Source organism: Plasmodium vinckei (genome assembly GCF_900681995.1).
Source record: "Plasmodium vinckei vinckei genome assembly, chromosome: PVVCY_08".
Classification (NCBI taxonomy): Eukaryota; Apicomplexa; class Aconoidasida; order Haemosporida; family Plasmodiidae; genus Plasmodium; species Plasmodium vinckei.
This window is the reverse complement of record NC_051300.1, coordinates 727,205-743,923: the sequence shown is the minus strand read 5'-3', so window position 1 is coordinate 743,923 and position 16,719 is coordinate 727,205. Positions and strand designations below refer to the sequence as shown.

At 22.9% G+C, this 16,719-nt stretch overlaps 6 protein-coding genes across 6 annotated transcripts; 2 read left to right on the top strand and 4 right to left on the bottom strand.

Moving 5' to 3' along the window:
* Positions 1-534: 534 nt before the first annotated feature.
* Positions 535-5,256, bottom strand: PVVCY_0802050 (ubiquitin-like protein, putative; the record flags this gene model as incomplete). The annotated part of the gene is made up of 6 exons (XM_008627005.1): positions 535-581; positions 785-881; positions 973-1,027; positions 1,127-1,227; positions 1,321-1,395; positions 1,489-5,256. The coding sequence occupies 6 exons, from the start codon at positions 5,254-5,256 to the stop codon at positions 535-537; spliced, it is 4,143 nt and encodes a 1,380-aa protein (XP_008625227.1).
* Positions 5,257-7,002: 1,746 nt separating this feature from the next.
* On the bottom strand, positions 7,003-8,340 carry PVVCY_0802040 (dynein intermediate chain, putative; the record flags this gene model as incomplete). Its single annotated transcript, XM_037634245.1, has 2 exons — positions 7,003-7,332; positions 7,456-8,340. The coding sequence occupies 2 exons, from the start codon at positions 8,338-8,340 to the stop codon at positions 7,003-7,005; spliced, it is 1,215 nt and encodes a 404-aa protein (XP_037490368.1).
* A 100-nt stretch (positions 8,341-8,440) lies between these two features.
* PVVCY_0802030 (dynein intermediate chain, putative) lies at positions 8,441-10,151 on the bottom strand (the record flags this gene model as incomplete). The annotated part of the gene is made up of 7 exons (XM_037634244.1): positions 8,441-8,965; positions 9,058-9,128; positions 9,224-9,276; positions 9,367-9,442; positions 9,549-9,649; positions 9,752-9,891; positions 10,032-10,151. The coding sequence occupies 7 exons, from the start codon at positions 10,149-10,151 to the stop codon at positions 8,441-8,443; spliced, it is 1,086 nt and encodes a 361-aa protein (XP_037490367.1).
* A 665-nt stretch (positions 10,152-10,816) lies between these two features.
* Positions 10,817-11,494, bottom strand: PVVCY_0802020 (conserved Plasmodium protein, unknown function; the record flags this gene model as incomplete). The annotated part of the gene is made up of 1 exon (XM_008627003.1): positions 10,817-11,494. One exon carries the CDS (start codon positions 11,492-11,494, stop codon positions 10,817-10,819), a length of 678 nt encoding a protein of 225 aa, XP_008625225.1.
* Positions 11,495-12,746: 1,252 nt separating this feature from the next.
* Positions 12,747-14,063, top strand: PVVCY_0802010 (ribosome production factor 1, putative; the record flags this gene model as incomplete). The annotated part of the gene is made up of 3 exons (XM_008627002.1): positions 12,747-13,582; positions 13,749-13,827; positions 13,977-14,063. The coding sequence occupies 3 exons, from the start codon at positions 12,747-12,749 to the stop codon at positions 14,061-14,063; spliced, it is 1,002 nt and encodes a 333-aa protein (XP_008625224.1).
* Positions 14,064-14,545: 482 nt separating this feature from the next.
* On the top strand, positions 14,546-16,555 carry PVVCY_0802000 (conserved Plasmodium protein, unknown function; the record flags this gene model as incomplete). Its single annotated transcript, XM_008627001.1, has 3 exons — positions 14,546-15,823; positions 16,056-16,180; positions 16,345-16,555. The coding sequence occupies 3 exons, from the start codon at positions 14,546-14,548 to the stop codon at positions 16,553-16,555; spliced, it is 1,614 nt and encodes a 537-aa protein (XP_008625223.1).
* Between the last annotated feature and the right edge of the window lie 164 nt (positions 16,556-16,719).

Genomic DNA, 16,719 nt, shown 5'->3' with positions numbered 1-16,719 from the left:
TTTGTCCCTAAAATTGTTAAAACATATGCACACATATTTATACAACTTTGAGGACAATATGAATATGCATGTCTATATATTTCTTTATAAATTGAACGGAAAAATTATTTTAAAAAATAATATCGAAAAGGGGTTATATATAATAGGTCTATATTTGTTAGGAAAAACCTTTTAATCATGATTTTTATCATTAATCATGATTTTTATCGTTAATATAATTTTTATCGTAAAAAATTAGTTATAATAAATTTAGTCTATCATTTTGAGTATAACTTATATATGCGCTTTTAACATATGCATATGGTTAGCTATGCCCATATAATATTGCACACAAAATGTAAATAAAATAAAATATAAATAAGATAAAATAAAATAAGATAAAATAAAATAAGATAAAATAAGATAAAATAAAATAAAATAAAATAAAACAACATTTATGTAGTAGTAGCAAAATAAATATAATCACATTGGAAATTAAAAAAATATATTGTCTTAATTTTTATTAATATATTATGCATATAAAATAGGGAATTATTAATTTTTGTCAGCTTCATCAAAAATCTCTTCACATTTTGAGAGGCCTAAAAAAAGTAAAAGTAAAAAAAGTAAAAATAAAAAAAGTAAAAGTAAAATATAATTATTATGCCAAATTAATGCATATCGAATGACTATTTAAAAATGACTATGTTGACAAATTAAAAAATGGACAATGGGCACTAAAATAAATCACACACAAAAAAAATAAAAGGTAGTAAGCCCACTATACTAATATTTGATTTCTTACTTGGATATTTAGATTTTTCTAATTTATAGTCCTCGTTATTTTTAATTGATTTTTTTACAAATTCCAAAATGTGCATATCAAATGCTTCCATCAATTCCTGTTTACACAAAAAATAAAAATATATTTAGTATAGATCAATAAAAAAAAATGCAAAAAATAAACAATCAATTTTTTATATTAATTCTTACATCCGATACTTCTAGGTCAAAGCTGGCATTTATATTACTCATGTTCTTTTTCCATCTATCAAAAAAATAGCAAAAAAATAAATATATATGAACAACCATTATTATGTGGGTATGTCCCTTTAAGAGGTTTTAGTATTTTTTTCATATTTATTACAAAAATGGTAATGGGTTGTTATAGGATATATCTTCATTTAATGAACTTTCACCGAGGTATGTATAACTTAGTGGTCTTTTATTTCTACATATTTTTATCATCTAAAAAGTAATAAATTGTAATATGTATATGTGGAGAAATATCTTTTTATGGGTATCCATATTTGAGGTTTTTATTTTGGAACTTTTTTTTACCTGTCCCGAAAATATTTGGGCATTTTCTGTCCAGTTTGCATATCTCTCTTTGACTTTATCGGGTACTCCGTCAAACTGTTTGAAAAAGTAGAGACGTGAAAAATGAGTATGCGAAAAAATAAAAAGTGTAACATACGAACATGCAAAATAATAGAGACATGAACATACCTTATCGCGCTGGGGTGCTTCAGGTGCCTTATGAGTGGCTAACTGATTTTGAACGTCGTTTAAAATATTTGCAAAATTAATATTTGGAATCGATATATTATTAGCTACTGCCTGCTCATTTTTTTGAGTACCTACACTATTTTTTTTTTCATCATTTGTTTTACCATCATTTTCTAGTTTTTCATTTTGTTCAGCAGGTAAAGGAGTATTAGTGGAATTTTGTTGATCCATTTTGTTTGGATCATTATTATTGGGACTATCTTTTTGTTCCTTTTCGTCATCTGAAGTTTCATTCTTATTATTGTCATAACATACTAAAGTTGTATCAGGACAATTATTATTTTTTTTTTCACTATTTTTCAAACAATTTTGATCATTGGTATTCTTTTCTGGTGCTTTTTCTTCTGGTTCATTTTTTAAGAGATTTTTAAAAATATTAATCATAAAATTTCTTTTATCTTTTGGATTTTTAGTACGAGAATCTACAACATCGGGTTCAACAATATTTTTATTTTCAGATTCATTTTTATTACTATCAATTTTATCACTACCATGTTTACTACTATTACTACGACTATGTTTGGAACTGCATACACTGGGGTTTTTATTAGCTGATGCACTATTTGTATCTTTATCATTTTTTTTTTGTTTTTCTTCATTTTTTTTATTTCCTTTTTTTTTATTCTTACTTATATATAAAAGAGGGTCATTATTTTTGTTATAATTTTGAAGTGTTGAAAAAGGATTATTCGTATTCCAATCTCTATTTGCTCTTAAGCTACCATCCAAATCAGTAAACTTATGATTATTATATTTATTTTCTTTTGGATCTATAAAACTATTTGATAATTTATGTTTATTTTTATATTTATGACTAATATAATCATCTTTTGAAAAAATATTATCAGTCAAATTTTCGGTCTTAAAATTTGTATGACCTCTTCGTAATAATAGATTATTATTTATACCTACATCAATACCACTTAAATAATTTTTATAATAATCTTCAAACTCTTGTTGTAAATTTGTACGATTAGGATTTGTTCTGAAATTATCATATGCATTATTTTGTTCAGAATTTAAATTAGCAATATTTGAATTGCGCATATTATTATTTCTATTATTGGAGTAATAAAAATTTCTTAACTCTCTTAAATATTCATGATTAATTGGTTCTGAATATCTATAGTTTCTTCCGTAATTATTACAATAAAAGTTATCATAAAATACAAAAAAAAAGTTTGATAATCTTGAAAAAATAACTGAGGCTAAAGATAAAATTATACTTATTCTTGAGAAGGATGACATAGATATATCATTATTTAAAAAGTTTGAATGATTAAATTGAATTATAATACTATTTATTATATTATTAATATGAACAAATAAATTAAAAAATACATATATTGAATTACTACTATAATATGAATTAATATAGGATGATAAATTAGGGCGTTTATATCCTGTCTCTTCTTCTAACAAAACTAATAGTTGTTCCATTATTCTCCATGGAATATTTAATTCAATATTTTTATATTCAAAATCACTTTCTTCATTTAATAATTTTGATGTACTTCTTAAGTGTCTTCTATTATTACTAGCCATTTGAATAGATCTCATATGTTCAGGCATTAAATTATTTTCAGATAAATTATCTTCTTCTCGATTTAATGTTCCCCTTGAATTTGTTCGAGCTGAGTTATTTCTAACAAGTTCTACATCACTAAAGGGTATTATATTTGCATAACTATTTCTATTATTGCCATTATTATTAGTGGTGGTATTGTTACTATTTTGTATACCTGTGCTATCTAATATTCCTCCTGTATAACACTCATTTGTATTTTTAATCAAATTTTGTGTATCATTCACAGTTCTATTTCCTGCATGTACATTATTATTACAAAAGTTATTTCCAAAAAGAGTTTCACTATTATTATTATTATTAGCATCTGAAATGTTTTTATTTATATTTATAGTATTTAACATTCTTTTTTTATCATTTACATTTAATTCTTCTCTTTTAAAAGCACTTTTAAAAAAATCTTTATTCAAACCCTTCTTTATATTTTCATATCCATCACTTATATCATCTTTAAAATTTATATAATTTTCATTTTCACTTATATTTGCACATTTTTGATCATAATAATGCATTGGCCTATTCATATCATTTCCACTCATATATGGATAAGGAGCATTTCTAAGCATACTATTGTTATTAAAAACATTATTGAAGTTTGTGTTGGGTCTGAATGCATTTCCGTTGTTGAAATTGTTTATATAAGGGTTAGGATATCCAGGATTATATACACCTCTATACATGTTACGCATGTAATTTGGATTATATAATAAATTTGGATCAAACATAAATTTGCCTTTATTTCGTAACTTTTTTTTCTTTTTCTTTTCATCTCTTTCATATATTTTATCATAATCTGATGATGAATTGGTTGAATAATAATATTTTTTTTTTTTTTTTTTTTCTCTTTTTTCTCTTTTTTTTCTCATTTTTTCTAAAATTTTATTTTTATATCTTTTTTTCTTTTCCTCATCTATTTCTCTTTCTTTTGAATCAGAATTTTCTGAACAAGATGATTCATAATTGCTATTGTAAGAAGAACTATATATATCATCATTATTATTTTCTTTATTTAAACTATTCTCATCATATTTATTTTTTATTTTTTGCATATATTTTTTTTTTAGTTTTTTTTTTAATTTTTTCTTATCTTCATCTTCGTCACTTTCTTTGTCATTTTGATTATATTCATAACTACTATTACTTCTACTGCTATTTCCACTACTACTACTACTGTTACTTTTTTTTCCTCTATGTTTTCCTTCTGATGAATGTTTATTATTTATTGGTTTTTCATTTTTTTGTTTATTATGCTCTGAATTTGCATTTCCACAATTATCATTGTTAGTTCCTTTTTCTACATTCTTTTCCGCGTCATTATTTACATTTTCATTTTCTTTTCGAGTCTCATCTTTTTCCATATCCTTTTGTTTGGTTGCAGTATTTGCATTAGTTCCATCCTTCTCTTTATTATTTCTAAAGTCGTTCATGTTGACATTTGTATCGGTTGGCCTGAGGTTTGCAGTAAAAAAATTTTCTCCTGATCCAACAGAATTAACGGCTGCAGTTGCTGCTCCATAAATAAAATTCGGATTAATATTAACTTGGCTCATAATATCATTTAATAGTGAACACATATTAGTTTGACCCATTATATCATTTTCTAAATTATCATTCCTTGTTAATCTCATATGCGTAAAATAAAGAGGTGTTGCACCACCAATATTAGGTGTAGGTATAGAGGTACTACCAAATGGTCTATTATTATCTGTAGTATTTGCATTGCTATTAAGATTATTGAAGTTTATGTTTGATGCAAAACCATATTGTAGAGGATCATTCAAAGGATTGCTACTGCTAGTATAATTATTATTATTGTCTTGGTCTGTATTTTTGAATTTACTTGATTTTTCATTTTTGTTTTCATATGCATTATTATTTATATTTTCCTTTTTTCTTATTACTGCATGAATTATATGATCATTTTGAATATTATATTCAGCTATTGTTTTAGTATTTGATAAACATTGACCTTGATATATTAATCTTATATCATTTATATCTACATTTTTTTTTTCAGCTATCATATTTTTTAATTCTTCTGCGGTTGTGTTTTTTTTTACACAAAACTCACATTCTTGGTTATCTATGCTCTTTATCTTTATTTTAATCGTTTCCTCTTCCATTTTTTATCATGTATTTATCAAATACTTTTGCTATGACCTTGTTATTACAAATTTGATAAGCAATACCTCTTAAGGTTGTATGACGGACTTACACACCAACCAAAAATATCTATATAAGTTGAAGTGTCTATTATATATGTAATTATTTCGACTGATGTTTTGCCTTTTTTTCCTCAATATTTTGAAAGTTATGCAAAATAATTGGAATATATAATGGCTACAATTATTCCCTTATCACGTTGCCCTTTTACAATAAGCACATGTATATATGGAAATTATATTGTCGTATTTTTTTTTTGTATTTTATAAAATGCATATATATATATATATATGCGTAATAAAATACTCAAACTATATTTTTTATGTATTTAATTTTAAAAAGTTTTATATGTTAAAGTAAATATATAATTATAACATCATTTAATTATGTATACTCTATGAGTATTTATGGATTTAATTTTGATTATTTTCATATTAAAATTTTAATATAAAAAAATGTATATATGCCTGAGTATTATTATATTAGTTTCACGGCTTTTCCACTTTTTATTAGCTTTAACTTTTTTTTTTTTTTTTTATCGTAAATTTTAAGTTTCAACAAAATATATTTATACATTCACTCATTTATTTTGTTAATATTTTGTACATTTAACAATATTCCCTTTTATCGATTTTTTTCAAATTTTATACATATTTTCAATTATAGCTTTTAAAATGAATATATTTTTCACAACCTGAGAAAATTTATTTGAAAAATTATATTTCACAATTCCTGCACGTAAAATAAATATAATACTATTTATTATTATATAGGCACTATGCTCTCTTTCTTTTGCATTTTTTTTTATCCCGTTTCTTCCAATGTTTAAGAAAAATTATTTATGTCATAAAAAAATGATGTTTTATTTTCTTTACTTTTTTTAGTTTATATTTAAAAATAAAATTATTGCTTGATAAAAAATAAACATATTTTTAATTCATATTAAAAGCAAAAAAAAGAAAGAAAGTGAGGGACCATAAAATGTGGGGAAGGGTTATTAAAAAATTAGTTTCCCTAATATAATAACACTATGTATAAGTCAAAATAAATATACATTAAATATTAAAGGGACAAGCTAAATAATTTTTTTACATATGCTTATTGTTAAAGTAATATTATATACACAAGTAGGTATATACCACATAATTAATATATAATAAGCATGTATCCATATATACATGTCTTTCCCTTACATTATTGTGTATACACTATTAATATCATCCATGGCAATATTAATAATTTATATAAAAATAATAATATAAACGAATACCATTTTTGTGAAAAAATATACTGACAAGCAAGATTGAAAATATGATCTCTATACGCATACATCAAAAGGAACTTATATAGTTTGGCAATTCACCGATGGAAAATAAACCAAATTAATATTTAAAATAAAAAAATATATATATTATTTATTAAATTTTTATTTCTGTTCATACGGTAAAAGAAAAAGGCTCTATGTTAGTGACCATTTACAACTGCTTAAATTTTTTATGGTTTTGCAAAATAAAAAATAATAGACATGTGAATAAATAAAATATAGCACATATGTAGAGAGAAATAAAAAGGTCAATTTACATTCTTCGGGCAACCAAAAAGGAGTTCGAAAATGCTCTACTTTCCTTCTCAAAATTTGGATCATTATTTTACAATAATAAATAATGATAAAGATTTTAGAAAAAAAAAAATATTATTACTTGATATTATTTAACCTTCCCTAAAAATATATCCATAAGTTCATTTTGAAAGGAATAGCTAATCTTTCCCTTTAAATAATCCATATATGTTTGATTAAAATTGTAAGATACTTTGTATGTATATACAACTCCATTCTCTTCTCCTATTAATATAACATCATTAAAATTGTTAATAGATAACTTTCTTAATTTTTTTTTTTTTGTAATTACTTCGGTAGTTATTGCTTTATTAATATCAACACTTAAGTCATAAATATGAAGGTGTCCGCAATTGTTTGAGCTAATTACAAAAAAACATGTTGATAAAAAGGGGGACCATTTGACATCATATATGCACTGAAAATAAAAAAGTAAATTCATTTCATGGAACAGTGAAGTGATAAAATTAGCATATCCAAGGTGAGTATTACAATTTTATTCTCATCTTTTTCATTCTTTTTTTGCATGTTTCAGGATTACCTCTTTTGTATCAAACACGATCAAGGAGGAGGTTCGATTTTGGTCCCAAATTCGGATTGTCCAATCATAGGATGAGGAAATGAAAATGTTTTTCTTAAACTTGTTGTAAGAAATAGAATTGATAGACATAGTATGTTCATTATAGAGACTTAAATAATTATCTGAATATGCAGATGAATATAAATAAATAGTTCCATTATTTGTTCCTATTAAAAACATGTTAGTTTTAAACGGATTAAAGTCGATACATGTAATAGATTGTGTATGTGTACTATTTAATGCACCATCAAAATCATTCATATTTTTTTTTAATGTTAATAATTTTTCTCCTGTTGTAAATTTACTATTATATTTCCAATAATAAATATTTCCATCATATGAGACAGAATAAAATGTTTTATTTTGTTTATGGAAATAAATCTGAGAAATAATATCTCTATTATATATATTTTTTAAATTACTTTCAAATATTAATCTTTCATTTTTCTTTTTATTTAAATCATATATACATATACTCCCATTAGACAAGCCAATAATTATTATCGAATTATTTGTGTTTGACCATTCTATAGAATATATATGAAAATTTGTTTTTATCAAATGCTCAGGGTTTTTTGTATTTTTAAATGTAAAACAGCATAGTATTCCCATATTTGTTTTTATATCATTACTTTTAAATGATATAGCAAATAGGTCTTCATAAAATGGATGAAATTTTATATCAGTAACTGTAAATTGACATGAATTTAATGTAAATTCCCATAATTTTGTTAAAATATTTTTATTATTTTTATTTTTATAACATAAATATATGTCTTCTTCATTATTTTTATTATATATTCTATCCATTATTTTTAATGTTTTTAAAAATCTTTTTTTATACATTATTTTATTATCATTCTTTTTTATTTTATTATCATAATAAATAAAATTTAAGTCTTTATGTGTTTTTTCATTTAAATCTTTATAATTAATAAAATATAGATCATGTTTTCCATTTGAAGGTTCTTCTATTTTTTTTTTTATATTTTTTTTCTTTTTTTTTTTTATTGTCAATATAAAATTGGTTGTCTATTTTTTTTTCACACTCTCCATCCTTATCAATTTGTTCATTATTTTTAGATACCATATCCTTTGAATTATCAGTCATACCATCTTTTCCTTCTTCCTCAATATTATCATTTTCTTCCATTTCATTTTCCTCTTCATCAGTTAATTCATCTTCTTTTTCTTCGTGGTCGGTATCATCTGTTTTATCGCTTTTATCCTGGTTACTACATTTTATACTATCGTTATACTCACCTTCATTACTAATAAATGAATTATTTTCACTTTCACTACTTGAATAAAAAATAGCTCCTTCTGTTTCATCATCATCAGAATAGCTAGTTGAGCTCTCATCAAATTTTCCTTCTTCATTTCTACATCCTTCAAAATTCATTTCACTATTAAAGTTGCTCTTTTTCTCTTTTTCTTCGTCCTCCTTTTTATCATTATACGATCCCTTTTCCTGTAAATGTCACAACACAAATTCACATGCGTATGTATTCTTTGCATGTATATATCATGCCTATGTATGTTATCCACGTATTCATTTCTTACTGCTTTAATTTTTTCATTAGATAGACGTAGGAATTCTTCAAGATATGCATCGTAAATTATCGATTGGCATGCTATAAAATAAATATGCAAAAAGAAACATCACAAATATGCAATGGCAACAATATGAAGCATGTCGAATTTTATGAGTCACTTCTTCTAAACTAACCAGTGTCACATATCTCATTTATTTTTTGAGGTTCCGTTTTAGTTGATGCATCCCTTAAAAAAAAAAAAAATTTTAGCTAGCTATTTTTTTTTCACTTTATTTAAAAAACTTTTATAATATATGACACATGATAAATTACAAACTTAAATGATATTGGGACAGTTTGGGTATATCTATTAATATAGTCGAAACAGTTTTGGGGTTTGTGGTATATACAATCTGTATTGAGAAAAAAAAAAAGTATATATATATATATGAACAAGTGTGTAATGATATGCCTATAAGAAGCTCGCTTCGATATAACATGTAAGAAGATAGAATTTACCATTGTCTTTTAGTACTGTAAATGTACTTGAATTTTTAATTTTTTCCCTTATTAGTTCTATTTGTTTTTTCCCCTCGTCACTTTCTTTGAGTACTATATGGCTAGTAATATTAATTTAAAAAAAAAAAAAAACGGAGAATAAGCAAAAGACAAATAAGTAAAAGGTGAATAAGCAAAATAAATTTGTTCATATTTTAAGTTACGATTTAATATCCAAATGAAATATCGTATGGTCGATATTATCAATGGATACAAACTGATCATTCTGGAAGGAAAACTCAACTAAATTTTTGAATGCTCTTGGGTTTTTAGGGAATAAAAGTCTTGTAACCGTATCATTTTTCTATTTTATAAAATGAAAGAAAACCAAATAAATGTCTAATTTTTTATCCATTTTAAGCATATTCACATATATAAAGGAAGTATAAAAATGAATAGTATGCCAACATATATATTTATTCATTTTAAATATTTTATGTATACATTATTTAGAGCATCCGTTTTTTTTTTAGTATTTTCTGTGACTTTGGATTCATCGCCCTTTACCTCATTTAACCCTTGGATTTTTTTTTTCTTTTTTTTTTCTAACAAATTTGATTTCATTGTTTTTTAAATATTTTTTAAACAAACTAATATTTATTAAGTTTCATAGATAATAAAAGCAGTTAGTTTTGTGTACTTTTTTACATATTCTACTTCTATTGTCGCGTATTTTAATATTTCTCTATTTTGCTGCTTCTATTTTTATCTATTTTACTGCTTCGATTTTTATTATACATTCGTCTATACAAGCATATAAAATAAATGCTTATGAAAATTTAATTAATCTTAATTAATCTTAATTAATCTTAATTAGTATATTTCAGGGAAAAGGAAAAATGTCTTTTTTTTTAATATTAAATTTGTAGTGTCAATGTATATATATGTAGTCATTGATGTGCATAATATTTGAATGGTCGAATATATATACACACAAAATGGGAGGATTAAAAAAAAATTCAAATTAAAAAGGATATATAAAAGTAGTTTGAAGTTAAAAAAAATAAAGTAATAATAAATAAATGAAAGCGAGAAAAAGATGCGCAAATTTAAAAAAATCATTATATAGTACATTAAACAAAACAAAATAATGATATATAATTAAACAATACATCAAATGAAATATATAATTATAGTCTTATATTTACAGGCTAAAAAAAATATATATCATATATTATTTATAAATCATTCATGATTTGTTCACTGTGCATACAAAAATAGAATAAGTTTTAATTACATAAAATCATTGTATTGTCAAATTTTTTTTTATTTTTATATTTAAGTGTAACTTTATCAATATCTCTAACAATACGCTCGTATTCATTTTTTATATCAACAACATCAAAAACATTAAAATTAATTTTTTTGATTTCTTCGATGGGTGGGAATTGATTTTCTTCTTCTTTTGGTTTATTACTAGCTTTTTCTTTCTTTTTTTTTTTTTGAGGAGCATTTTTTTTTTCTTCTTTTTCAATTTTAGTTGATTTTTTAGCTTGAAGTAAATTAGGAAATAATTCTTCCTTTTCATTCTCTTTCTTTACAACTGCTTTTTGTTTAATTATAGATGGTACAAATATTTTTTTAGCGGGTTCTTTTTTTTCTTCTTTTTTTTCTTCCTTTTTTTCTTCCTTTTTTTCATCAGCTGGTTTATCTTTTTGTTTCTCTTTTTTTTTTTCACTTTTGTTGCTTTTTTTATTACTAGTACTAGGAGCCCATGCTTTAACATTTTTACGTTCATCTAAAAGTTTTTTAGTTTTATAATCCTTCATATTTATAAGTTTTATTTTCATGCTATCATTATTATCGTTTCCATTGTTGTCCCCATTCTCCTTAGCTTTATCTGCTGAATTTAACTCATCCCCTCCACTAGGTTTTTTTTTTATGAGCAAGCTCGATAAGTTCAACATTTTTATCGTAATCTATTAATATATGACTATGTAATATTTTTAATTTCTACAAAGTAATATGGAAAAATGGACAACATATAGGTCGCACTATTATAGAACACACAGTTATTTAAAGTTGTGGAATTATTTGTATATTCGGATAATACAATATTATTAGACTATTTATATTCTTACTTTTTTCTAAATGAATTGCTTATTTAACTTTTCTGTTTTTACTTTGGTTTATAGTCGTAAATGGTGTTATTACTATACAGGCGTTATTCTGTTTTACTTATTATTATTTTTTTTTTCTGAACAGTTTTTTGAATTTTTAGCTAGCTGTTTTTAAAGATATAGCATATTTTACTTATATATTTTTTAAATCAAATTTTTATTTATATATTTATCTTTTCCTAATACTTGTAAAATATGTTTACATAAGTATTTGAATTTTTTAAGATCGATTATGTCATTATTTATGAATAAATATTGTTCCTTATTTACTAATTTTATTTCAAAAATGTTTAAACATAAAAATAAAAAATAGCGCTTATTCAATGATTATGTTTTATAAGCCTTTTAATTACATTTTAATATTTATCATACAATTATTTATATTTTTTTATCTTATATTTATATAATAATCATATATCCAAAATATGCAATTTTTAAATTGAAGCAACAAATATATTTTTTTCAAATATATATAGTATATATTATGCTATGTACATATTATGGTATATACATAATAAATGTGCATATAATATATCATGGCCTTAATAACCTGGAACCATATAAAATAAAAAATTATCCTACCATAATTTTTCATAAAATTTTTCATAATTTTTTCATTCTATTTTCGCAAATAAAATTAAAAATATTGATTTAAAAAGATATTCTACTATATTTAATTTAAAAGTAGGATAAAAAAAAATTAAATCATTTTTTTTTGTGTAGCATATGTTAATATATTTTTTACAGTATGGTTTCATAGAAAAAATATATATATGATATAAATAAAAAGGCAATAAACTCTTTTAAATGTAATGACTAATTAAACAGTTAGTTTTCCTTTTTTTTAATACTATATTGTAAATATATGTATAGAAAAATTATAGGAAACCCCAAAGTTGTTTATGTTAATAGTTAAAAACCACCCGATCCTTAAAAGTTGTTGTGGTTTTTGCATAAGCATATTTTTTTCTGGATTTTTTTTTATTTTGATTAACTTTTACTTTGTATAGATTCTTTTTTTTTTTGGTTGTATTTTATAATGAAGGGGAAAATAAATAAGAAGGAAAAAAAGAAGCTTCGGTATATGACCAAAGATAAACAGCTAACAATAGGAGAAATTGAAAAAATTGATATAAATAAATATAAAGAAATATCACGATTTTCTGTTAAAAATAAGAATAAGAGAAATGCTTTAAAAGGAAAAGCATATTTGAAAAAGTTAATTCTACGAAAACAAAAAAAAGAAGATATAGAAAATAAAAAGTCATTAAATATTCCAATAGAAAAAAAAATACCAAGGAGTATAGATCAATTGGCAATATTTGATGAAAGTAAAATTAATAATGAAAATGAGAATTTTTTATTAAGTGAAAAATATATAGATGAATTTAGTGATTATTTTAAAAATAATAAAGAACCAAATATTATTATTACATCAATAAAAAGACCATCTAAAAATACAATATTATTTATGAAAGAATTAACATTAACATTTCCACACATTTTTTATGAGCCAAGATTAGATCATAGTTTAGATTTCTTATTTAAAAATGCTATACAAAATGATTTTTCTACATTTATATTAATAGAAGAAGGAATAGATAAGCACCCAAAATATATGTTTATATCTACTTTACCTAATGGACCAACATCTAAATATTCTTTAACAAATATTATGTATGCTCATAAAAAAAATGCAGACATTGAAATTACAACATTACCTCCTGAAGTATATATAACAAATTTTAATACTTTTATTGGAGAACGAATAAAAAGACAATTACATACTCTTGTACCTTTTACTCCAAACTATAAAGGTCAAAAAGTTGTAGTTTTTTATAATCAGAGAGATTTTATTTTTTTCAGGCATTTTAAGTAAGTATTATAAAGTTCATTCTATTAATTATGTTAATATATTTTTGACTCAAATCTGTGCATTTTTGTATAACCTAAAATGGGTTAATACACATATTACTACTTCATGTTTTCATATCCTTGTGAAGTTACACATATTTTTATTTTTTTTTTCATACCCATTTAGATACAACTTTGTTGATAAAAAGAAATGCTCGCTATATGAAATTGGGCCTGGATTTACATTACAGCTACTTAGTCTTAAGGTATTTTTTTTTATGCTTATATTTTTTGTAAAATTTGTTTAATGCTAATTTCTTTTTCTACAAGCATTTAATTTGTTTCACGATTTATCAAGGTTGTAACACATGTATAATAATTACATATTTATAATTTATTTCTTTTTTATTTTTAGGATGGACTAATTAATGATAAAGAAAAAATGTATGAATTTATTTTGAGACCTGATATGAGAGTTAATAGGAAGAAAATGTATTTGTAATGTTTTTTTTTTTTTTTTAACAATGAATTTTTATACTATACATATATAATGATTTTTATTTTTTAATTTTAAAATAATTTTTCAATTTGTTTTTTGTTTGTTTCTCTTTTTTTTCTCACCTTTTTTTTTATTATTATTAATAACCTTTTAGTATAAGCCAACACTATTTAAAATTTGCAATTGCTTTATACAAATTATTTTTTTTTTAATATGCTTTTTTCTCCTTAACACTGTTTAAATAAAAAAAAACAATACGATATAAAATATCTAAATTAAGCATAGAAATTGATAAATACAATAAAAGAATTAACAAAAGAAAAAATGCGAAAAATTCTTTATGTATAAAATGTTTTATAAACATGCTATAAATAAGTAGGGAAGAAACACACTGACTTTAAATGTGATAAAATGTAAGAGTTATAAGAAAAATCATAAGCAAATAATAATAATAATAATGTAACATATTTACATTAAAGAGATAAATGGATTTGAAGAGATGCTTTGTTCTTTTGTTTTTCTTAACTTACTTGAAAAAGGGTGTATGCTATTATTTTGAAGGTAAAACCACTACTTCTCCTATATTTACAAATAAAAGTTATACAGAAAATTCTAATAAATCCATTATAAAAAATAAGCACACAAATTTTCAAGTTCGGCTAATCTTCAGAAAACAAAAAGATCAATCCATGGTTAGGAGTATACCTAGCCATGTGCGAAAGAAGAAAAAGAAAAAAAAAAAAAAAAAAAAAGATGATGATGAAAAAGATGGGAAAACTAAAAAAAAAGTGAATAAAAAATTGATGAGAAGAAAATTGTTGAAATTTTATAAATTGAAAAAAAAAAATGAAGGAAAGAAAGAAAATATATTTGATGAAGACAAAAAATACTCAGTCTTTGATTATATTGAAAGCAAACTAAAAAATGATCCTTCTATATTGGTAGATAAAGCTAGTCAAAATGATAATAAAACACAAATCGATTCAAGTGGTGATATAACTGATATCGAGGAAACACAATCATGGGATGAAGAAGAAGCCAAGAGTATATCAGACGATAAAGTTGATACAAATGAAATTCTTGAAACTTCCAATGATTTACTTGAAAACTACAAAGAGATAGATGACAATATAGGCATGGAAGAAAACAAAGAAGATACAGAAAATGACAATTTAGTGGAAGATGAAAAGGGAAAAAAAAAAAGAAAAAAATTAAAAAAATTAAAAAAAAATATGCATATAGGAAAATATCATAGAAAAGTATTTACATATAAAAAAAAAATACCAGTAGATCATGTCCATGAATATATTGAAAATAAACAACTGAAAGACAAATATATATTAAAAAAAGATACCCTTAAAAATGTTTTTGTAAATAGACCCCTTTTTAATTTTTACAACTTTTATAACTTTTTCCAAATAGATCATATTGAAAAATACAATAAATCAAAAATATTAAATTTAATATATTATTATATGTATAAATATAAAAATAATGTAGGAAATGAAATAAAATATGATCACTTAAATGAAGATGATATAAAGAAATTTGAAGGAATTTCCGATGACAAAAAAAAAATGATGCATTATTTAGAATATTATATTAACATGAATAATAATAAATATCAATATATAAATATTGATAAAAATTATACTTTAAAAAAAAAAAAAACGGATGCGTTTACTGTTAGTAATATAGATAAAGTTGATTCTCTCCACATACACAACTATAAGGTAGTATGGACTATTAGGAATGTTAAAGAGGTACAAAAAAAAAAGCAAAATTATTCACTAAGCATGCAAGACAACACATGCACTATATAATTTCATTGTATACTTATGCATATCTATTTATTTAAAAATACATGAACAAATATTCCACCAATTTTATACACTTACACAACAAATAAAAATGTAAGCCTGTATAAAGGCCTCTCTCTATTTTTTCACATTAATTAATTAAAAAATATATATTATTTTTTTTATTACGTTATAGAAATTGTTTTGGAGATATAGGGAAATGGGAAATATCCCACTTACTACTTCCGCTTTTTCGTTTGCAGGAAAAAAATCATTCAAATTAAAAATTTGGCTAGACGGGCATAAATCCGCAAAAAAAGAGTAAGCACAAAAACAGTTTAAATAACATTCCATCTGTTTTTATAATACACAAACATTCATATTGGTGTGTATATATTCTTGGGTTTAATTGTTATTCATTTAATTGTTATTTATATGACTTGTTCATATTTTTTTTTGTCTTCTTTCCTGTACACATATATTAGTTATGTAAGTATTGGGTTAAAGCAATTGGAAAATTATGGCGCCCTCGATGAATATATATGTTTTTCACTCAACGGAATAACCCGAGGACCTTTTACATATTTATCAAAAGAATATTATCAAAATACATATAATTTTTGTAAATTTGATAATTTAGATTTAAAAAATGATGAATTACAGTTAAGTTTATTTGTTTATGATAGCATTTTTTAAGCTAAACACAAACACATACATATATTTATTTAACTTATATAGTATATTTTTATGTTATTTATTTTTTTTTTTTCTTAAATAACGAAATATTGTTTTATTAGCATTTTTCTTATTTTGTTTAATAAATTTTACAATTATATATACATTTTTTAATTTTTTTTTCT